Source organism: Agelaius tricolor, unplaced genomic scaffold, assembly GCF_023055355.1.
Source record: "Agelaius tricolor isolate 1412-34295 unplaced genomic scaffold, bAgeTri1.0.p SCAF_14, whole genome shotgun sequence".
Classification (NCBI taxonomy): domain Eukaryota; kingdom Metazoa; phylum Chordata; class Aves; order Passeriformes; family Icteridae; genus Agelaius; species Agelaius tricolor.
The window spans coordinates 8,685,180-8,709,965 of NW_027269274.1; the positions used below are offsets into that span (position 1 = coordinate 8,685,180).

Sequence of the window (24,786 nt, forward strand, 5' to 3'; positions counted from 1 at the left end):
GAATGTTATAAATTTCAAAGAACCCAAAAGCAGTTCATATAAAAAATAAACATCTGTGTTGTGGGGGATTATGGAAATCAAGCACCCTGCAACAGAATTGCTTTAGAGCATTGATAAAGATTTGCAGGATTAAGCAGAGTACCAGAGCAGTGAATGAATATCAAAAGAAAAATTCCATGCTCTCATGATTAAAGGAAAAGAACTAAAAATAATTTATTCTTTAAATCCCTAATAAATTTAACACTGAAGATTCCAAATATGAAAAGTACAAGAAATTTTACTTGTCCTAGATAAGAGTTTAAAATATTAACTACAGTATCTATGTAATATTGGGAGAGGAGGAAAGGGTTGTTTTGTTTATAGAGTTCAGTGGTGATGCATTTCTTGTTATTTACAGAAAGACACTTCAGCTTACATTTTGAGGTTTTTCCCTTTCTCTGAGTTTTTTCCCCCTCTGACAAAAAACATGGATTTTTTTTGTCATTCATTGTCAATCAACTTCCTTTACGTGAACCTGGGAATTGCATTCTTGGGGCAAAGTATCCCTTGTCTCTATGAAAAAGTAGTATTACTTTTTATTAGAAGGCATAGTCACCAATTTGAAAAGTGGTTGGACAATTCAAATGTGCTCAAAATTGACCAATGAGATTTTCCTTCATATTGTGAGTGATTTCCTTTGTGTTTATTCTTTGGGGATATTTAGAAGTGATTATATACTCTGGCAGTTTCAGTAATTCATAATTTTTATTATGGGTTCCATAATTTGACTGAAAGAGATCCAAGATGTTCAGGCAAATAGAGAATTCTTCCTGAGAATTTTTTAATTCTTTCCTATTCATCTGAATTTTGAGAACTCTGAGGCAGGAATCACTGTCTTAACTTTTTTTCATCTAGAGCACCAAAACCTCTATCTAGTGCCATAATTAAAAAAAAAAATCAACACTTGTTATTTTATGAAAATATAGGTGATATAAAAAGAGAGCTTTGGGGCAGTAGGCTGGCCTGTCTGAATGTCCTCTCATAGATTCAGAGGCAGAGAACTGAGGAAGAAGGATATGTGTAAACTCTGTTCTTTTGCTGTTTGAATTTCAAGGAATGAAAACTGTTTCTTTATAATCTTAGTTGTGTGTACAGACAGATAAATGCATTATGTGAGTTTGTAAGGTACAGTCCTACAAATTTTTTCCCTGTATTTTCATTGCCTGTCACTGTTGGCACACTCAGTCTGCAGATTTCTGTTTCTTTTCAGTATATGAAGTTATCTCATTTTACATAGATGACTTAATGATTTCCTTATCCATCAGTACTGGATTTATTTTTTCTGAAAAACTTCCTATAAGCAACTTCTTCATCAGCAAAGTCCCCTTCTAGGCTTTGTTCTGGACATCTTCCAAAGTGGGATAAACTTGACCTGAGAGAAGAGAGAAAATGAATAAACAGTGTTTATGCCAATCTTATTTACTCAATGCTGAAGCCTTCATTATAATGTTAGGCTGTGATTAGGAGCTTTAGCATAAGTCTGACTGTGTAGAAGAGCTAATTAGATGTTAAGGTGATCATTCTTGCATTTATGTTCTTTGCTGCAATGTTGTGATTACGTAGTCGTTTGCATATTTTACTCAGAATGTACTCCAAATTATTCATTAGAATTGACATGGAAATTATGAGTTAAAAAGAAATTCTAGTATAGTTTTTGTTGGAGAGGTAAAGAGATTTTGTTTAGTCCAAAACTCCCTGTATCTTTCACTTGTGGACTATTGAAAGACTGCTACACTCACTACAGGTTACAGGAGTTCCTGAACTCTTTAAGCAGCATAAAATGTCATCTTCAAATCATAAAGACATTTTTTGCCTGCCCCCTGGATATTTCATTAAGAATAATTACTGTGCTGTGTGAATGAATGTTTGGGTTTGACTTATTCCTAACTCAAGTATATTTCTTCAACTCTAGAAATGAATGTAGTTCTTTACAGGGTGGTTTAGACTAAAAAAGCAGGATATTCAGTTTAATATTACATAGATAGTAATCATTTTAAAGTGGTTCTTTATATTTCTGAACTCCTTTTGGTCTGGGCAAGACATTATAATGGTGACTAAAATGTAAGAAATTTTTGGATATCTGAGGCAGAGCCAGAATTAGAAATCGGGAGTTTAAGGCTCTAATTGTCTCATATGCTCTAAACACTTGATAAAAACCCTTGCTCTGGGATTTATTTTGCATGTTTTGATACTACATTCAAAATTGACTTAAAATCTTAAAAAGCAAGTCATCCATCACATTGTTTCCTTCAGAATTCATTACACAATTTTATCTGTAATGCCCTCTGCAAATTAAACAGCAACAACTGCATGGGAAGCTATTCTAGAATGAGAATAGAGGTGAGATAGGTGAGATTGTAGGGTGGGAAGTGGGTTGCTGCTAAGTCAGCAGACAAAAATATGAAGCTACTCCCCTCTACTCTTTCCCAGTTCTATGTGCATAGGAATTAGTGAATTCTCCTGAAGTGGGTTGTACACTAAGTGTATAACCATACCCTAGAGGGCTCTTCACAGTGGTCTGAGCTATTAGTGCATATTTGTAAACCACAAAGGCAGCATGAGACATGTCAAATCTCATTTTATCATGGGGAAAAGACCTTCTGAATACTGAAGGAGTTTATGTTATGGTTTTTTTGTGTTAGTCTCGGCACCGACAGGGAAACCTAATAAAATGTGTTTAGATTAAACTGGAATGGTTGGTGCCAGACTGGAAAGAAGACTGCACAGTGCTGCGATAAGAAAACAATACAAAAAGTTTCTTAGCTAGGTAATTTTTGAAGTTTTTTTTTATTTATTTGTTTTGATAAATGCAGCAAGTAAAAATTTTAATATTTTTGCCTTAGGAAAAAGGGTAAACATCATTTTAGACTTAGCAACCAAATAGCTGGGAAAAAGATTCTTCCAATCCTGAAGAGTTGTCTAGTTGAAGTTTGGGGACAAGTAATATTTTTGTGTCATTTCTGTATAGCAAATTCTGGAGTTGTGAACAAGGCATCTCCAGGTCCTAAGACTTTCAAAACAATCTCAGTCTTGATGGGCCAGATTCCTACAAGATAAATAATTGAATAATTGAAAATACTGCTTTAGTGTGACAGTTTTTCAATCATGTTAGGTCACAGAATCAGATGGGGAAACAACAGTTCCTGAGTCTTTGTTCTTGAACATCCAAATACTGTGTTCAGCCTCACTTGAAAAGCTCATGAAAATATCCCTCTTCTCATTTCATTTTTACTGGGGAAATGGTAGCTTAATAAAGGTAGCTTATATAGCTATAAAAGCATAAAATCTGTGAAATGTTCATGACTGTGTTTTGTCTTATGATTTCAGTTGTTTTATTTGTGTACCACCCTTCACATGTAATTCCAATTGCCTATAAAATTGTTTTGTCAGAGGAGCATGACACAATCTTGAATGATAGTAGACTGGAGAATTCTGCTCCAACACCCTCCTTTGAAGAACCTGTAGTTATAGATACAGAACTAAAAGTCATTTGGTTCATTCATTGAAGGGTGTTTCCTAAAAGTTTTGAGTCGTCTCTTATTTCTTGATGCTCTTGACGGAACTAGTCCAAAATACTTATAAAATAAATGGAATCACTTGCATGTTCAGCTTTCAAGGCTTAAAATAATTAAAAGCAGAATCTACTACATTGTTTTAAACCAGAACAATTGTCTAATAGAATAAGTTTACTTGAAAAGCCTTGGGGGTTCTTACTAAAGATGGTCTTCATGAAGAGATTGAAAAATGGTTTTTTCTGGAACAAAAAGGTGCAAGCCATGGTCATACAAGAGACATCAAATCTCAACCTTCCCCTGGTTCCTGGATATTAACTGGAGTTTGGTAGCTTTACTGTCTGTCTTCAGTAAACTGGAAAAATTACAGCAACCCAGTAAGAAGACAGCTGTTTCTCCTGGCATCTCAGTTTTCTTTCTTTTGCCTTTATTTATGGTGATTCAGATTTCCTCCCACCCTCTCACTCCTCCCCAGCTGCTGAATGTGCCTGAAGGGGTAATTCCAACAAAACTAAAAGTAAAATATCACTGTAAAGCACAAAATACCCTTCTAAACTTACTGTCTTCTGTGGTGGCAAGCATTTTATTATTGCAATATTACTTTATTATTGCATTTTTAGTATTTTTTCATTGGGTTTTTTTAATATGGTTGATGGTAACTTTGTTTTATGGAGCTGGAAAGTTTCAATATCTAGTGAATAATCCACACCACACTACCTTTAATGAAGATAAGGGAGTATTGCATACTTGAGCAATTCTCCTTTTCTTAGATGCTATTTGAGATTGGTTGTAATCAATCAAATTGACATTTTTTTCTATACCATCATTCCAAACAGTAAAATATAAGTTAACAATAAGAACATAAAAATGGTCTTTTCATGTGTATCTGGTGCACTCAATCTTTAAATCCATTTCTGTAGTTTATTGTTTGTTTTAAAATTGTCAGATTAGTTGTGGCTGTATTCAGGGAAACCTGGTGAAACAGATATCTTTATACATTTTTCATGTCACACTTTTTTATCAGAACAGTAGTTTGAAATTGAGATTTAAACCATAAGTTCTGAATGTAAAAGTGTGGAATTTCAGCATTAAAGAAGAAGCAGACTGTAATATTATGAACTTTCCACCAATGTGTGATTATTTTTTAAATGTCAGATGCAAAAAATGCCTTTAGAAAAAGATCAATGGCCATATTAAATAAAAACATGCTTTCCCAGAATAAAATTCAGTCGTGGGTTTCAAATCTTGATGGCTAAACAGTTTCAGGTTTGCAAATGGCAGGTTTTCATGTCCTGTACCAAAGCCTGTATACTTTTTGAGCTCTGTTTAGAAATTTTATTACCTTTGCACTTTGAAAGCAACCTGATCTTTTATCATTGCATCCTCATCACTTTTATTCTTCTTTAATAGGCAAAATATTTCTGTATTAGAGAAACTTACTTTGCTGTACAACTTTCTGAGAAAATGAGAATGATCAGAGTAGCTGACAATTTACATACTTTGGCATTGAAATTGTGTGTTTCAGATCCATGGGTGTTTCCAGAGAGGTTCACTGAGAGCATTCAGTGGGATAGGAAGGAGCACTTTGAAGCTACTGGAAGTTCAGCCTGCTGTAATTTACCCTCAGCCCAGAATGCCTCTGTTGAACCTCCCAGCAGGGAAACAGCTGATCACCAAAGGAGTAAGAAAGAGGTTTTCACATTTTCATCCAAACCTCGATCAGCTCCTTATGGAACATCTCCCAATATATCCCCAGAAAGTTCCATTTCCCCATTGGAGTTGGAGCCCGACAGTAACGGAGAAGATGAGCAAACCAAAACTGAAGATAGCTCTGAAGGAACTGACAGCAGTGAGGAGGTAGGCCACTTTGTGCATGTAACTCTGGATAAAGCACTCCTCATCCTCAAACTCCTAGGATGAGATTCTGTCTTCAAGGCAGACAGAGAGGATAAATCATCTTTTCCCCATATACCAACGGGTAGATTTGTCTCTGTCAGGTTGCTGTGTCTAACCAGATACAGGGCTCAGAGCAGGTGTACCCTGTGTAACAAGTTGACAAAAGAAACCTAACTCTGTCAGCCCCTATGCTAACAGAGAGATGCCAGAACTGTGCATCATTTCTACAAAAAAAAAAAAAAAAAAAAAAAAACAAAACAAAAAACTGCATCATAGATTTGAGTGAGATCCAAGTCCTTTATGGTTGCTCAAGACTTTAGTAAATAAGACTTCATTGTGTTTTTTAAAACTGCAAATGGAGACTGGTTTTGCTCATTGACATTGTTGAAAGTGAATTACAAAATTCCAGCTTTTGAACGTCACTTGATTATTGGTATTTCTGCTGCATATTCTGTCTGAGCATCACCAACTTTAATTCCTTTGTAATGTGGAAATCTTCCAGCAATGAAATTAATGAAAGAAAACAATTTTTTAGTATACCTATCTAATATAATTTGATACTATATAGAAATTTTCTGAATTTTCAATGTATGCAATAATTTCATTATGTCATTACAGTAACTGCTAAAGTTTCTACTTTTATGAACATTCTAATATATTTCACTTCTAACTATAAAATCTGTTTCTTAGCACTTGAACCTGCAGCTCACAACAGAGAAATAAAATGTAACTGAGTTGCATAATAGCAAGATGGGCTGAATTTAACTGTTTTACAAAATAACGGAGGGAATCTAACTATAAATTTCCAAAATGTGTACCATTAATAAAACTGAGGGATTATCTTCTTGAACATACATTTCATGCTGTGTAATCCTGGACTCACTGAAGTCAGCAACAATCTTGGATCCCTTTCATGTGCAGCAGGATTGCACCTCAGCTGTGAGAGGCACTGCAGGTGATACTGCCTGACATCCTCTGTGGGAGCATAGGGCACAGGAGCAGCTCATGAGATGAGGATGAGGCTGCTCTCATCCTTTCTTTCTTGCAAATAAGAACACTGAGGCTAACTAACACTAGATGCACTCCTGCATTATTTCTCTTTTCATCTGTTCCATCCTGCTGATTGCTGTTGAGATGGGGTATGAGTGAACATAATACATTTGATACATGGGATATTTTGCAGAGACTTTGTTAGAAGCATGGATATAAGGTTAATAAACTAACCTCTAAAATTCTTAAATTGTATTGAAATGGTAATGAATATGATATCCAGTACCATATGATTACCAGAGCAGAGCAAAGTGATCTCAGCAGGAGTTACTGCTTCTACGTTTAAGTTGAAGATGCAGCGTGAAAATATGGAATATTAATAATTCAATGGAAAGACACCATCATGGACACATTGCTTAGTTTTGGTTTACAGCTGTAATAAATTCTATTGAAATTATGAATGTCAGGTAAGACACGGGTCGTGGATGTTACCAGCATTCAAAATCTGACCTGACATTTTGAAAAGTGTAATCAGCTTCAGATGTAAGAATATGTTTATGGTATAGTCAGTGCATTTGCCAGGAAAAGCAGCTGGTTTTCAGAATCCTTGTAAATTTAGAAACAGGAGGCAGAGATTAAAGAGAGATTTTGAAGTGTTAAGGTTATGTAAAACTGAACTGTGTAATGATGAGAGGGAACCAACCACTCTTGCTTTGTTTCCTAAATTTAGGATGACGACAGTGAACTCATCCAGAGTGCTGAGAACATTGAGAACAGCCAGAGTAGACAAGGAACACCTGATTCAGCAGTTTTTAAAGAGATCCCATTAAATAAGATGTCACAGGGAAATGAATACTGGAAGAATAAGGAACACAGCAAATATAACTTCGAAGAGGCCACCTTATCAAAACCACAGAGTTCTACCATGACAAAAACAGAATCTATTAGCTTTCAGAGAAGTTTAAAGCCTATCCTTTCTCTTTCTCCAGTTCAAAGTAAATCCAAATCCTTTAGAGTAATTAGAAATGTATCTGAAGAAACTGAAAGATACGAAGGAGTTTCAGATCAATTCGAAAGATCTGTCAGTAAAACATCTCTCAAGAAAGTTTCAAATGGAAATTCATGTCTGACAGCACGGACTTGTGTAAGTGATTTTTACTTTGAAATTGAATTACTAGATTGTGTAGAGAATCTATATTAGATATACCCATTTGCATGAAGTGATTAATAGTATATCTTTCATTCTGATATAGTCTGGCTTCATCATAACTGCATTTGCTGTGCTCATTCTGTTGAAAGTTGATTTTGTAGGGGTTTGTGGAACACAAAATCATACTCCAAATATAACAGAAATCACAAAGGTTTGTAGATAAAAAGATGTGTCACTGAGCAACTCACATTTTGGAAATAAATTAGTTAGAAAATAGTTTGGGGCTGAAAGGTTACAGAGGAAAATTGGCAGATTTTAAATTGCTGTGTTAACAAATGCCCACAGCAGGAGTGTTAATTTGGGTACTTCATGGTCCCTCTGTGTCAGCCCTGAGCAATGATGAATGATGTGCCTGGGAGCCAGAGCCAGGCAGCCCTAAATAGCTGGGGAGAGTAACAGGGCAAGGACAGGGAAAGCACCCGGGGTACCTCAGCAGCAGGGCCCTGCATGCTTCCTTCCAGCAGGCCTTAAATAGCCTTTTCTTCAGGAAAGGTGGTGAATAACTGGTGCTGGAGGTTTTTTCCCAGAGATTTGTGTGTTTGCTTTTTGCATCTATATGACCTTTGCCTTGTGACAGTGAATTTCAAACTTTAATTGTTATTTGTGGGGGAAAAAAATGTATCTTCATTTTTTTAATACATTGTCTCATTCCTGGTGCTTTCTTATTCTTCTCTTTGTTATAAAAAAGCAATGTTTTTTGTTTTTTTTTTTTACTTAATATTCTTTCCTGTGCCACTTCCTAACTCATGGCTGTATATCAGATTCCCTTGCAGGTGTGTCTTTTACAGGTCTAGGAGTGGTATGGTACTCAGTCCCAGCATTGCTGTTTTGTGAATTGTTTTGGATAATTTTACCCAGGGATGTTGAATTGAACTCATGATCATTATTGTAAGCATGGGATTTGTTTTCTAATATCTTGGATATATCTTGAATTTCTTATCATATCATTGGTCCCCAGGTATTGCACACCTCTGGGAAAAAAGAATAGACTCTTCTCTTTTGCAGGGGCTCTCAGCTGTTCTGGGTGTCCTTGATGGGGAAATGCTCATCCTGCCCTGGCACAGATTCCTTTTTGTGAAATGAGTCTCTTTTAGTGTTGGTCAGGGTTTAGGTGTCTCAGTGCTGTGAGTTGTCTTTCACACTGGGCATTCTGGAAATCTCTTCCTGTATCCTGCAAGTAGTTTATTGGATTGGTGAAGGCCCTGCACTTTTCCTGATAAAAACAGAACATCCTTCTCCATGAAGGTTGTGGAGACTGGTTTCCTTTGGGAAAGAAGGAGATTAGGGGGAAGCAAGGGGAATGAAACACAGCAATGCAAGTGAAAATCAGAAGCAGTGCTGAGACTTTATTATCATGAGAAGTATCAGTGGCTGCTGATTTTAAAGACTATGAAAAGCAAAAAAAATTAAAAAGCAAAGAAAATCCTTTTAATAGCAGCATATGTTCTATGTATTTATGATCTGGAAAAGACATTAGAATTGCCACTAGTGATGTAGAAAATGTGGAAGAAAGCAATGCATGGGTTCATTTCTATTTGGAAAGATAATGTTTCTGTAATTTTCAGTGATAGGAAAAGCCCCAGTTGATACCAATAATCTGATTCTCTTTTTCTTAGAGATGGCAATATGCAGTGAATGTGTATGATAAAATTTGTTTATATTTTTCATTCCCTTACCCTCCTATTATAGTTTATAGAAATTTAATTCTTCTTTTTTCCAATAGCTACTTACATCTTTGCAATTAAATGTATTCCTTGTTTCCTGATACTTTCAAGTTTTAGAAAATTGTTCCAGTTACAGTTTATTAGGTTTATTACTTATTATAACCATAACCTATTTGTCCATAATAAATGAAATTATACATGTATTACTTTCCTTAAAGATATTATCTGTGTTAAATGCAGTCATCAACTTTGTCCTGTAGAACACAGCTAAATGTGGCCTCTCTGGGTGGATTGCAGTAGTTGATTACTAATTTAAACAATAAGGTTATTACCATACTGCAGTTGTAGCTGTAAATGTATTGCACATATAATTTGTTCCTTGTATTTTTTTCAAGAACAAATCCTATTATTAATGTATAGAAACTCATTAGCTACAGATTTTGTTTTATTTCTACAAAACATGAGAATAAAGTATCTGGCAGATCTTACACTTGATCAAGTCTTAAAATTTTAGGGAAGCCCTTCCTTGGACTTCTTTGACATTTCTTTTTGTGCTCATACAAGGGACCAGTAAAGGAAAAAAGTGCTTAACCAAGTCTTCTGCAATTGATTTGCCTGCTGCTTAATATGCTTTAAGGACCTGGTTTCTTGCAATGTTTTATTCATGTTTTAATAGAGTTCTCTATTATTAAGTTCAAATATTTTTAATTAAGAAAGAAGTATAGCCCTCTGGGAAATATTGCAAGCATGTAGATAGCTGGTAATTAAAGTTTTCCACACGTACAACTACATTCAAACAATTCTGAATAAATCATTTGAACCTAGAAGAATGTAAATGTCATTATATATGAAAAAATCCTTTAAACAACAGGTTTTAGCAATCTAGCAAAAGTTTTAAGTGCTTAATAAAAATACTTTATTGTAAGGAAAGGATATTCAAATAGACAAGATAAGCTTTTAATTACTAAATGAAATATTAATTTTAGAAAAATTTAGGAGTATTGGAAAATTACTTCTTACATCAAAAGATTCTCCTAAATTACAAAGTTAACTTAATTTCAAATTCAGTTTTCAAATTCTCTCTTTGAAAACCAACAAAGACAATATAAAATTTTTGAAGAGGCTTTTTGGTAGCAGTCATCTAAACTTGAAGAATAAATATTCCAAACTATTTCTCCTTCATTAGTTTATTTTAGGGGATGTTTAACACAGAAAATGGTCATAGCATCTCTTTTCCTTCCTGAGTGTGATATTTTCAGAGTGAGACCATTAGAGGAAAAGAAAACAGAATGACAATTTGAAACAAGCTGGGGAGGGGAACAGCAGATGTTTAGAATTTTGCTGTAATAATTCCACAAATCTATGCATCTTTCTTTATAGATGTAAAGGAAAAAAAAAAAAAAAAAGCAAGTTTGGGCAATTTTTTGTACTTTTATTAAAAAGAGCATGAGAAAAAAAGTTCTTTCAATAGTTAGTGCTTTTATTCTGCAGAGCACCAGTTCATTCTGTCAGTTTAATGACTGCATACCAATTATATGAAGGAAGAAAGATAAGCCAAAGCTTCTCTTATCATAAATAACTACAGAAGGTTTAAATATAGGAAAATTAACAGGAAATCAGCATGTTCAATAGGATCAATAAAAGTTACAGCAGCTGCAGGTCTGGTAGAAAATCGATACGTTAGAGCAAAGCAGGCTCCCCAAGCACAACAAAGAGCTTTGGGTGAGGTGAACTAATGACTAATAGTCCCTGAGCTAGTAAGAAAGGGACTGGAGAAAACATCTCACATTATTTTAGGATTTAAAATGGTAACAGTCATCACAATATTCAGGAATTAAGCTTGGACTTCATTAGCAAGGTTTGTAAAAAAGGAATGGTAACTGTGCAAACTGCTTCTGTCATCTTATGCTTTGTATCTTCTCTCATCTTCTTGTACTTTGTATCTTATATACATAGGAAGAAAGCAAAGGAGGTAAAATTTCACTATGAATTCTGGTGTAAGGTGACTTCTATACCACTCACAGATACACTAAAACATTACACACCACCTTTCATAGCAAGAGAAGTTGTCAGTGTTCGTGTACTTGTACTGCTGACTTGTGTGTGTTCTTGAGGTCTTCAGTTACCCAGTGCCTTCTCACAGCAAAAGAGACTGAGATCCTCCCTTCTGCCACGAATGTGATACATTCCTGCTCTAAAAGCTCCATTCTCTTCACTAGAATCAAAGCTCTGTCCCTCTTTGGGATGGTGTTATACAGGGTCTCACAGCCCACTGGCCAATACTCCAGTGATCTAAATCTATTCAAGTCCTGCTCACTGCCTGGATTCACTTTGCAAGCAGAAATGCTTTGTACTTACATTTTTAGAACCAAAACTAAATGTCTCAAGTATTAGACTTGTTCCCTTGTGAGAGAGCAATCTATGTGGACCCTTTAAAAAGGGGAAAGCTTTTCTTAAAGGAGGTGTTCTTTAAACAAAGATAGTGCCAGCAGCAGCTTGGGTGACTTTAAACTATTTTATCTTAAGGTTTTGAGCGAGGCTTAAGTATCAGCTGCAAAATGGTTAGTATGTGTTTGCAGCTTTTGGCCTGTGGATCAAGTTGGGTATAACAATTAGGGTAATATTAACAATTCCACCAGTGGATTTGAAGTGAAAAGACACTGAAGTTTACTTGAAAATTCATACACTAGCAAACTGCCAGAATAACCTTTGAAATTTAGTGTTGACATGGCTTTCCAGAGAAATTTTATGCTGTGCTTGACCAATAACTAAATGTTACATTGATGATGGTGTTGATGATTCTGTGATAACTGTGGGATTGGCTTTAATTCAAGATTTGCATTTAATAGCTGATGGATTTTTGAACTTCTTAAGGCCTGCTTTTATCTTCTATTTTTAACTGCAGTGGAACAGCAACTTCACCAAACACCCTGGATCAAAACTGCAGTTCATTACAGTGCTTGTGGTGTTCTTCCTTCCTGTAATTGTTTATAAATATGCTTGATCTTCATAGATTAACAGAAATCTGTTAACTAAATTTTTCTAGTAAATATTTTGTTTTTTCTTTCAGTATTGAAGCTTTTTGAAGATTCTCTGAGAGATTCTCCAAGGTCTCTCTGGGTTTCATTCATCTATTCTGTTTGGTGATCCTGTCTAGATTGTTGACTTTTCCATTTTATTTCACAGGAGTACGACAGGAAAAAGTACCAGTCAAATAGACTGAGTTCATCTGAACTACAGATGCTGGCCAGCATGAAGAGACAACAAAATGAAGAATTATGGGATGCTGGGATTTCCCATGGGCTGAGTGCCACACAGATCAATTGCTGCAATGTCAGCCTAAGTATCAGCAGTGATGATGATACAGCAACCTGGAACTCTTGTTTCTCACCAGTAAGTCTAAACTCCCAGTATTTTCTCAGGGGCCTTGAATACTAAATTTTCTTTGAGTAGAGTTGAAATTTAAGGTATCATTACCTAAGGCTCTTAGAACTTATCAAGGAAAACATTTAACCAAGACATAAGCACTTCCAGCATGTTCTCTAGTACCACCATGGAAAAAGAGCAAATCTATTATATATATTCCTTCCTAGAATTCTGAATAATCATGTAGGCTGTACAGTTCATGGCAATTGTGGCTGACAACCTGCAGGTGTGTGATATAGTACTTAAAAATAGTTCCAAAATGAATGAAACCCAGATATACGAGTCAGCAGCTGCATTACAGTGTGAGTAATGGAAAATAATTGCCTCTTACAATGATAAAGTCTCATTACTGAAAAGCTAAATGTTTAAAGAACTGAAGCAGGAGAAAGCAGCAAAAAGCTGCAGTAGTTCTGAGCACTTAGGCTGTGATCATTATGTGTTTTACACCTTGGATCATTATTTGTCCTGGTACAAAGTGGTACAGAATCACACACAGCTGCACTATGTGACAGTACTGCTATAAGAGCAGAGTATTTTGTTGCATTCCACCAAAAAGTATTGAATGTATGAAAGCACAGAATACCATTTCTGGAACTATATAAAGGTACTAGCAGGAGCTGCTGTAAAACTAGATAACCTCATGCTCCATATATATATCAGGAATATAGCTGTTATTTTATTACAGTTGAGGCAATAATAAACAATGAATGTGGCTTAAGTAAAGCACACAGCACAGCTCTGAGGCAAATCCAATGTGAGGAAACTAAACACAGCTGTGTTGCCCCAATATAAAGTATTGCAGAGTAAATGCTCTAAAATGTTAGGTGCAAATTACCTTCAAGGGCCTACAGGGTCCAAATAGAGGGGCCTGGAGCAGCAACTTTCCACAGTGAATGATCAACACAGTGCTGGAACTTTGGAGTACCCTGTTAAATGAAGGCTTCAAATGAAAAGAAATGTATTGATAAGTGGGTAATTGTACAAATAAGAACTTGATTTACCGAGGAGTATTTTGCAGGACATCAGAGAAACATTAGTTGGTATTAACTATTTGATATACATCTTCATTAGGCATTTTGTTAATTTAATATTTCCAATGTGTTTTCTCCCTACTCATTAAATAGGCTCAAATATGGTACAAATCTGCAAGACCAGACAAATGGAACTCAATTAAATATAGAGAATAGCAGTCTCATTATTTTTTTAGCAGTTTAATTATAAGGAAATTGATAAGAATATTTAGACACGTCAGGTTTGGTTATTACAAATTACATGACTAAAACAAAATGAACTTTTAAAGTAAAATGTACTGCTGCAGTATTCAGTGAGGCACAATGTGATTGCAAAGACTATTCTTTGATCTTACTGCCTTGATCAACTTCTGTAGCTTCAATCTAAAATAGTGTTTAGATATAATAGGTTAGTAATATAAATTGCAATTTAATATAGTTGTAGTTTTTCATAACAGCCCTTTATTGCTATCTTTCTCTACATAATTCAAGCATAAAAAACAAGATTTTGTCTTTGAGAGAGCTCTTCACATTTCATTTAGCTGACTGAAGAGTTTGGTGTGCCTTACACATTCAGCCTTGTCAGGTTTCTCCTCTGCATTTTGCAAGGTGGACATTGAGGGTTCAAGATACAATGGCAAGAACCTCATTTCCAAGGAGGGATAACTTAGGAAAGAAACCTAAACTTTCTCAGATAAAGATTACCACTTAGTCCCTCACAAAAACAAAGAAATTCAGCTTTTGAGGTCTTGCATACCCATTTACCTCAGCCTTTGTGGAGAGCAGCACTGGACCAGTGGAGTGTCAGTCAGTCTCCAGAATCTCCTGCTGCACTTCAGATTTTCCTTGCTGAGATATCAGCCAGAGCACCAGCTATTCATGGATATCATGGAAGTTTTTTGTGTGGACTTGTGTGTTTAACACTACTCAATGTAATTCTGTTCCAACATTTGGACAAATGCAGAGTATGTATGTGAGGGTGATAATTCACTTTGTAGTCCTTTGGTATCTAAGAAGGCTTTAACAACATTTGTTAATGGAGGTGATTATTTAATCACCCCACATTCTTTTAACACAGAAGCATTTAAAAGAGTAGTGGGGGGAATTGTTGGTATGCTGCTGTTAAATGTCAGTATATTTTGATATTATTACAACATTTCAGAAGGCTTGGGAGTAGCAGTGCTGTGCCAGTATTCAAATGGTTAGCTGAAAGTCTTTAGTCATGCATTCTCTTTCTCTAAGACCTAAAATAATGGAATTATAGAATACTTTCATTTGGAAGGGACCTTTAAAGGTCATCTAATCCCTCCCTCCTACCACTGGGCAAGGACACCTTTCACTGAACCCAGTTTCTCAGGTCCCCATCCAACCAGGCCTTGAGCATTTGTAGGGATGGGCAGTCACAGCTTCTCTGGGCAATCTGTTCCAATGCCTCATCACCCTCATTATAACATCTGGTCTAAATCTACACTCTTTTAGTTTAAAACTGTTGCCCTTTGTCCTACCTCAACAGGCCCTACTAAAAACTGTCCCCATCTTTCTTGTAAAGCCTCCTGTAGGTTCTGAGTGGCTGCAGTAAGACCTTCCCAGAGCCTTCTCCATGCTGAAAACCCCAACCCTCTCAGCCTCTCTCCACAGGAGACATCTTCCAGTCCTCTGGTAATTTTTGCAGCCCTGCTCTGAGCTCACTCCAGCAGGTCCAAGTCTTTCCTGTGCTGAGGAGTCCAGAGCTGCACTCAGTGCCCCAGGTGAGGTCTCAGGGGCAGAGCAGAGGGACAGAATTCCCTCCCTGAGCCTGCTCCAATGCTTCCTTTGGATGCAGCCCAGGATACAATTGGCATTCTGGTCTGACAGGTCATGTCTGGTTTTTCAACCCCCAATACTCCCAAATCCTTCTCCACAGAGCTGCTCTCAATCCCTTCATCCCCCAGTACTAGTAAACTCATCATTTTCTCAGCTTCCAGTTTTTATAAAGTGTTTCTTTTATATATATATTTATTCCTTTTATATGTTTCTTATGTAAAAACTATATGTGTAGAATAAAAGCAGATTTGTTTTTATGTCTCTGATCTTTAGTACCCCTCATTTGAGTTAAGAGAATTTTCCAATGCTCAATCCTTCCAAAATCAGATGTACAAACTGCAGAAAACTTTATAGATATATATATGTATATATGTATATAGATATAGATCTGTAGCCATCTTCCAGTTGCATAAGTAAATGATTTTAGCAGTGCAGTATACAGAAAAAAAAATAGAAATAATGCTTATATTGGAATTTCAGAAATTAAGTACAGCTTGAAATTCTCATCATGATTAAACTTTCATGCTTACATGTGTTTCCAGGTTGTATCTTTCTAAATCTTTAAATCACTAGTATCAATTGCTTTCTCTTATGTTTTTCAAAGATAAATAAGGAGTATTTTCTTACAAATTTTTCTTCATTTTAGACATTTGTATCCTTTAAGTGGAATCTATGGCAACAGCACCACCAGAAGGCAGCTTTTTGTGTATCTTTAATTTTGAAAGACCTTTGATGTTTTGCAAGGCAGGGCAGGGTATAATCATGTTAGATAGTGAATTTATGTATCAAAGTAATATTCTATATATAAACCACATTCTAAGTGATTTTAATTTTTTTCATCACTTAAACATTTTTAGACTGATTTCCAGAATCATTGAAAAGCGTCATTTTACTGACTTTAATGAATTTGAGAAACCCTTGTCAATGTAAAGGCACATGGATCAATCATATTATTGAGCTGCAGTTAGAACAGATGTCCTTAACAACTACAAAACAGATACACTGAAATTGTGGATTTATATTCTATGATAGTCTACCAACAACTGAATATATGCTGTCAGGAGAAAATGTTGAAATGTAACTGGTTTAGCTGCTGCTGTAAACTATGACAGCCAAAAAGGAATAAAATCACTTTGAATATTATACATTAGCTAGTATAGCCTCAGTTATAAATATGAAAAACTTCTATTTTAAAATTGGTTTACTTTGAAGGAGAATTGTAAACCCTTGTAAAATGTGTGTGGGGCACAGTTTCAATTCAGAAATATGTGTTTGTAGAGCTAAATATTTTTAAATATTTTATTTGACCATGTCTTACCTGAATGTTTTCTTAAATCTTAAGATCTATGAAAATCCATGCTAGATTTGCAACACCATGAAAGGCACAGTTCTGTATATTCCAAAATGTAATGTGAAGTTTATACTCACACATATATACATTATCCAAGAAAATTTGCAAAGCTTACAAAACATTTCTGTTTAAATGCCTTGCATTATTCTAGAGATCTTGTAAGGCTTTCTTGCCCTGTCAGAGAATTGGCCCATTCAGCTTCTTGGATAGTTGTTTCCACACTTCAGACACCAATTCAGACACAACACAAACATTTTGGAGAAAGATCTATCAGAGAATTCAGGATATCTTCCTACATATGGTCCCTGTTTCTCATCAGAAATTCAAAGGAGAAGGAGGATTCTCCTAATTGCTCACTGATATATCCTGGAAGCTTGTAAGTGATATAATAGTGATATAATGTTGCATTAGCAGAATCCAAATTCTGCCCACCACTAAAACCTGTCTTTCAAGTTAGGACGACTCCCAGAGAAGAAAGATTACTTGTTCCACAAGGAACTTCCTAAATATAAATTCAGTCTCAGAAGTCTTGATCTGAAAAATATTTGAAATAGTACTTCCAGGTTCATACCTAATTTCTGGAAGGTCTTTTGGCCTCCTTTGTGAGTCTTCAGAAAAGAAAGCCACTTAACACAGAAATGATCTGGCAGAAGTGAAGTCTGACAGACAAGAGGAGTGTTATTTAAACCCAGAATTATGCCAACTGTGAGCTCAGCTTGACAACCCCTGGAGGGATCTGTTCACATCAAGTCAAATTGCAAAACTGAGGAAGAGTATTCTTTACTATGAAATGAGACTAAAAATTATTTAGACAGATATTCTGGTTCATAGACTGACTAATTCACTCTCTGTCTTGTCTTCATCTTCCACTAGCTATCATCTGGGAATTGCACTATCCACCACCAGGCAGTGAGTCATTTTTGGCAGTAATTAGGATGTCATTCATCCTGAACATATATTTTACAAAGTCCCTTTCCATTTTCTGAAACCAGGAGGACATACTCATTTTTATATTAATTTTTGTTTAAAAAAATAATTTAATAACACTTTTTATTATTTTAGCATTTAATGTAGTAAATTGAGCAAGTATTGTCAATGTATGCTTACATTTTCACTTCTTTTGCATTTCCTTCAATGATTTGTTTAGAACTCTTTTGAGGTGTGTGATAATGGCAGGGAAAATCTCTTCTGGTAGAACCACACATTCTGGGAGAAAATGTTTTTGTGGATTTTAGAATTCTTGATTTTTACATCAGTTTATAAATATTGATTTTTCTTGGAAATAACTCTTTTTAATGCCATAAACCAAATGTAGTTTGAAACTTTTGAGGCATGTGCTTACAATGGGTAGGTAAGATTTGACTGGGAAATTATCATGTCTTGTATGAATATTCATTCAGTCCAGTGTTAGCTATTCATTAACAGCTTAATCCAGGCTTCAAAGCTGCAGTGCCATGGAGAATCATATGTGCTTCAGTAATCTTCATTTGGGGCTGCTAAAATTACTGTTACTGCTTATAACCTGGTCTGCCAGCCCTCTTACCTCTCTCCCTTCATGTTTTTTACTCTTAAAAATGGTTTGTTCTGCACAGATTCTAAAAAGATTTTCTTCCTCGTGCTTTGTACACGTGTTCCATCCAGACTCTTCTGTCATACCCAACTTTACCACCCTCCATCTCTGAAGTCTCCTGACTGTCCCAACACTCTCACAGGCAGCAGAGAAATAACTGTGTGATCACCTCCTTAATTCATATGTATTTCCACCCAGACAAAAATCATCTTTAAAGTTGTACTTGTGTACAGTTATGACCAGAATATCCATTTTTAATTTCACCGATAAGAAAAAAGACTGTAAAATTCTAATATCAGAAACTGCAAATGTATATGCTCATACCAGATCTCTGACATACTTCTAAACAATCCATTCTTTTTGTTTTCCACAGCCTGTCAGTCAGCAGCATCACTATCAGAAAGAAATGAGCCCACTTTCCCATTGCAGCCCACGGTAAGATTCCATTTATAGCCCAGGCAGTAAGGATTCAGTTAGAGTGTTCTGAATATTAAATGTGACACTCTTTGATTTAATCTTCAATCTCTTTTCAATTGCAACCTCCTCTCAGAGGGCTTTATTGCTCATTTTAGTCATTGTCTACAGTATGTCTGAGCTGTCTGGGAACACAGAACTGAATTCTGGATGTTTTGGATGTAGCACTGTGTATTTAAAGTATCTGACACAGGCCTTGCTCCTGCATCTGCTTTGATGTGTGATTCAGCAAATCATCCTCATCTCACATACACGCACTCTCATCTATTTCTTTCTCCCTCTCTGCTTTGAAGGCTTAGAGCCAGAATTCTGTATGTGACTGTAGGTGTCAGGGAATCAATTGATTCCAGAAGATTTTAATGCCACTTATTAAGGAAGGGTTTTTTTCAAAAGATAGCCCAGTTAGGAGAGGGGGTAACAACACTTTGGGAGAGAGCAAAGGGATCCTGTCTACAGCATATTTTGTGTGGCAGATTTTTAGTTTGATCTGTTTTGTTTGGAATCAGGAACAAAATCCCTGTGAATTCATTGTAAGGTGAGATGACAAGGGGAGAAGGTGACTAAGGAAAATTAATCACATTGAGATTGTTGAGACAATCAAGATTAATTGGCCAGTTTCAGACCTGCTTTGTACCTGTGAAACTCGAACATCACTTTGTCAATTTTTTAACTGCCTGAACAAGAGGTGTACTAATTTTTAAAAGCAGTCCTATTTCATCTTCACTTGGTGTCATTAATGTGGATTTTGCTTGTCCAAGTTTTAACTGGATGATGTATGTGTTGGGGGACAGGGATAGGAGGAGAGGACGTTTCAGTTACAACTTCTTTATATTTTACCAACAGTCTGAAATGTTTTCTGACAGCTCACTGTCAGTCATTTGTGCAGGATAATGTGTTTCTCCTCACACAGATGTTTTCAGCCACTTGTCTCACTTGCTCTCCATATTTTTATGGATTCAAGATCTTCTGATTAGATTTTATGAAGTAAACCATCTGAAATGTTCTGTGCAAGTTCACCCAGTTGCATCAGTTATTGCAAGACACAGCCATATATTTCCAATATATTACTAAAGAATGATCCTGGATTCCTGTCCCCTTTCACATGTAAATCAAGGTACTTCTGTTTGTCTAGAAGACCTCTCTGCCTTGGGTGATGGTTGTCTAAGGAACCATCTCCTTATAAGTTGGATGGATGAATGGATGAAGTGGACAGAGATAATTGACTACAGTCCACAGAGTACAACAGGAGGTACCTTGAGACAGGACTTTGGACTCTTTATTCCAAAATCGATTTTATAGTTCTGATGACATTAAAATTGCCTATATTTTAGTGCAAGGTACATTGTTTGTCTTCTTTTCCCCATATGTTGGTTAAGTCAGGTTTTATTAAGTTATTTTTATGCAAGTGCTAATGCAATTTGGTACTTGGTATGTTTTTATATACTGGAAAAACAAATAAACACCTTTATCTGTAAAAAGGAAGTGTTTCATCATATCAAGTTAATATGATCAACAATGAAAACTTGTATTTCCATATAATAAAATTTAAAACAAAATAGTATAATTTATTACTTAGTTCTTATGCTATTTTTATCCAGTACACACAGTAGACTTAAATTTCCCTAGAAATCATTTTTGAGAATTGCAGGTGGTATTCATAAAATACCTGACTTGCAAGTGCCCCATAAATTCAATAACCCTTGTGAACTGCCAGAAAAGCATTATTGGGCTGTAAATACAGAAGATGACAAAATTATGAGGTCAGTTTGCATCATGATATAAAAACTGGAGAGGATGTGACTTGAATACCATTATTTACATCATTACCTTTCATTTATACTGGAAAACTGTAATGTTTTTCACAGAGGATGTGTACCTAAATAAGGAGGAAATAAAATTAATGGTAATTCTATAACTTAGTTCTTAAACTGTTTCTAAAGGGAATTTTAACAAACCCTGTATAAGCAACTAGAAAATGTCTAAAACTTTGTAAGCCTACTATAGCTTTGTAGGGAATACATGGAATATTTGAAATACAGCCCCTTTAGGTGTGTGGGTGTAAATGCTATGGTATGAAGACACTTACATGGTGCATTCACTGAATGAACAAATAGTTTTTTTGTAAAGAGGGGAAAAGAGCAGGTCTTGAGAGTAATTTTAGAAGTGTAGTAGTGATATCTTCTGGGAAATGAAGAGACCAATGTGGAAGCTATTGTCCAGTAAATGTAGGTTCTGTCCATAATAAGATAAAAGGACAAGCCAGGAAAGAAAGCCTGTGAAGGTAATTGAAATTCAGTCAATAAAGACACTCATTGTCCATGGTTCCACTGGGTGAAGGTCATAACTCTGCCAAGAATATTGTTCCTGCCACAGAAACCAGCCCAGCTGGGGCTGCTCTGCAGGGCAGAGAACCAGGGAATGAGAGGGGACAGGGCCAGGACAGTGAGGTGATGTGGCTGCTCCTGCCCTGGCCCTGCAATTCCCGCAGCTGGTGGGCTGCTGGCAGAGCTCGGGAATTGCTTTCTTCTCTGCACACAGGGAGCTCTGGCTGTGCTGCTGCTTCTCCAGTGCAAAGACCAAATTTATCTACATAACCAGCATCTCCTTAGTAAGATTTTCTCCTCCGAACTATTTGTGTGTCATAGAAGGTTTGGAAGTTTCACTAAAGGAAATCCTGGAAGATAGTAAGTGTTCTAGAATTTCAGCCATACTGAGCTCCTCTCTGAAAAAGATCACTTGAACCTAATTTATTAGAAGACTTTTATACACTTCTACAGATGCTCTCCAGAACATTTATTTCTGATAAAAGATGATTTTTCTGCCTTAGAGAAAGGTTTCAAATTATTAGAAAAGCCCTATCTTTATAAACATTGTCTCACTAGATCCTGTCTTGGCATCCTACTCAACTCTTCCCAAACCACAAATAAAATTTGTTCCTCTTGTTCCAACAGTTGTTCCACAGAAACTGCACTGAAGCAGGGCACAAATATTTCAACATTTAATTGAGTGTCCTTTCACCAGAAGTATATTTTACTTAAATAATTTTGTGCCAAATTTGCATAGCTAAATTTTCAATTAGTTTTTATCGAGATGTTTCTTTTTAGTTTCTTCTGTCTATAACCAGCTGATAAGTTCTGCAGCCTCTGACAAATGATTAAGAGCCATTGACCTCCCTTCATGTGGGCTTGGTATGAGCTGACTAAAGCAGGTTGTCCTGTCGTTGTAACCTGCATTTGTTAAGTTAGACTGATGGGGATGTCATCATTATTCTTCCCTCTACAATCAAAGAAACCCAAAAAACTAAACAATGCAATCGACCCAAAGAAAAGTAAATAACATTTTCGTCCCTTTTATGGTAAATGTTATAGATTTTTGTCACCACAAAATGTTTCATTGACATGGAGAGTGGTGTGTTTGAGGAGGACAATAACTTTTTTTTTAAAAGTTGTTGGTTTTACCTTATGAAAAAAAAAAGAACCCAAATCCTCAGTTGCTACTTTATCCAACCATGCAATTTTCTTATTTTTGTAATGATATGCCTGCACAGCACTTCAGGTTATGAATCATGAGATGCATAAACATGTACCTTTAACTAAAAGTATCTTTTAATTATATTCAAACTTGATGACTGGTAAAATTTAAGTATGTTAGTTCTAAATATAAATTATATGAAAATATAATGAACACATCTTTCTGTGCATTCTGAACACTCTATTGGTTTTAGAGAATGAATTATTTCTTTCTCTTTGTTTGGAATTTTCTTCTACAGAAGTCTTTTTTCAGAACCTATTGTTACCATATATATTGCCATTACCATGGTACCTGACATTTGCATAATTTGCATAATATCAGTGATTCCAGCATAAAAAACACATCAGCTGTAAACTTTCAAATATTGAAAGTATCTTCAGCTTTGAGACTACCATTCAAGTACTCTCATCCATCCCAGATGAAAACTAAACATTCCAATAGCTGGTGCATGTGTTATTATACCATTGAGAGATTCTGTCAATTAAACTCACCCATGAAATGGTGCAGTAAAAGAGGGATTGCAGCTATAACATTTATTTGCACTACACCAGAACCTCTCCCTCGTGCAGGGTGTGAAATTCAGGCACAAGAGGCCTCTGTATTTCCATGCAGAGGTTTGAATAGCAGAATAACTTAGTTAAGAAGCACATTTAAAGACTGATTTTTTTCAAACAAAGAAGCATAATTATTCTTATGATTCATTATAAGATCATACAATACCATTACTTCTGCAAAACAGACAATATTACATTATGAAAAAGCATAAAATTACACAACAGTTGTCAAAATAAGTGAACAAGAGCAATGTATCACAAAATGTACTTTGGTTTTTATTTTACTTGTTCAGTTACTTACCCACAAAATAGAGTAATTTGCAGTAGATCTCCCAGTCGTTAATCTGAATTAGCAAAGTTCTGCTGCATTTGTCAGGCAATAATGTGCATGAAAAAGAACATGACAAAAGAAGCAAATGGCACAGGAACCATCTAATTGAACAGGTTACATTTTTTTAATCATGATGCTAAAAAGCTTAGCTGCAGAAAGGTTATGGAGAACCAAGCAGCTAACATGTTAAAGCTTGTTAAAATAATCCAAAAATGGCTTTCCCTTGTATGGGAATCTAAGAACATGGAAATGTGACAGCATATGCCCTAAGAATTTAAATATAAAACATGGCAAATACTTTCAAATATGTTACAGCCATGTCAATGTAAGGTAATGTAAGGTAGTCTATTTCTTCTTCTTCTTCTTCTTCTTCTTCTTCTTCTTCTTCTTCTTCTTTTTAATTTTATTTTTTTAGCTTCAGGATTTAATGGAGAATAATTTTTTTGGTTACCTACTTTTCGTGGGTATTTTTGGGGTATTCAAACAAAGGCCATGCTTAGATGTGAAGATGGAGAATAGGCATTAAAAGATTTTACCTCTCAGACATGAGATGGAAAGAACAAGATCCCTGTTCCCAGACTGTTACAGTCTCTCCATACTCAGCTGTGGCCCTGTGCCCCTGTGGCTTTTCCCAGGGCATCTCCAGTCCTTATGGATCACAGGTGGCTTTGGTCCAGCCAGCACCTAAAGTCTGTCTTATTCCATCTTCTGAAAACTCTGAGAGCCTTGGGAACTGCACAGAAGAGTCAGAAGCTGTTGGTGGCTGGTTGTGGAAAAAGGAATTACTTTGATTGCAACAAGGCTTCTTAGTCACTAGATTCAGGTGCTTCCTGAACTGGTAGAAGAGTAAAATATAATTTCTTTTGAAAATTTTATTTAATTATTAAAAGTACACAAAAAATAAGCACATCCTACCTAAGAGACACTTCATTAAATGTGCAAATCCATTTCATTCACTGATCAATGAGTATCTAATGGAGTTACTAGAATTTACTTGCTTAGGTTAGATTAACACAATGGAATTTTGACACACCTTTGCAAATTCATTATTTCCAATTTATACAGCTGATCTTCTGATAAATGAAACACTAGTAGCAGGGAAGAAAGAGCTAGTGCTTTACTTATATCAGGTATTAAAACACTGGTTTTCTCTACTAGTGCCATTCATATTGCTAGTGAATATCAAGCCTATGATCTAGCCAGCAAGCTAACATAGTGATGATCTAAAGGTTCACTCTTTAAGTAAAATTAAATGTTCCTTCTATTTAACAGAAGCTATGATAGCAATTTCATGTATTTAACTACAAAACATAGACCAAATAGTAAAATATATTAATTACTAAGCTGTTAAACCTCCAAATTTAGGTCATTTGTATTTTTAGAGGTAGATGACTGTGTATGGTTTTAGTAACCTGCACAAAGTTA

General features: G+C 35.7%; 1 protein-coding gene and 1 long non-coding RNA gene across 10 annotated transcripts in view; one reads left to right on the forward strand and one right to left on the reverse strand.

Annotated features, from left to right (window-relative positions):
• Positions 1-24,786, forward strand: part of CFAP20DC (CFAP20 domain containing) — an 88,118-nt gene that overhangs the window by 50,523 nt on the left and 12,809 nt on the right. For 7 of the 9 annotated variants that reach the window (XR_011681138.1, XM_071439473.1, XM_071439478.1 and 4 more), the window contains 4 exons: positions 5,077-5,408; positions 7,168-7,581; positions 12,498-12,704; positions 18,845-18,906. Coding sequence is in view for 8 of the 9 variants with exons in the window: in XM_071439473.1 (XP_071295574.1) it covers positions 5,077-5,408; positions 7,168-7,581; positions 12,498-12,704; positions 18,845-18,906 (1,015 nt within the window). In the remaining variant the exon portion in view is untranslated. The remainder of the gene's footprint in view (positions 1-5,076; positions 5,409-7,167; positions 7,582-12,497; positions 12,705-18,844; positions 18,907-24,786) is intronic. The other 2 variants (XM_071439480.1, XM_071439479.1) reach the window with 1 other exon arrangement.
• LOC139595803 (uncharacterized) lies at positions 98-13,656 on the reverse strand. Its single transcript, XR_011681139.1, has 2 exons — positions 13,573-13,656; positions 98-1,411 (listed from the first exon to the last, which is right to left on the reverse strand). It is a non-coding gene; the product is annotated as an uncharacterized lncRNA (long non-coding RNA).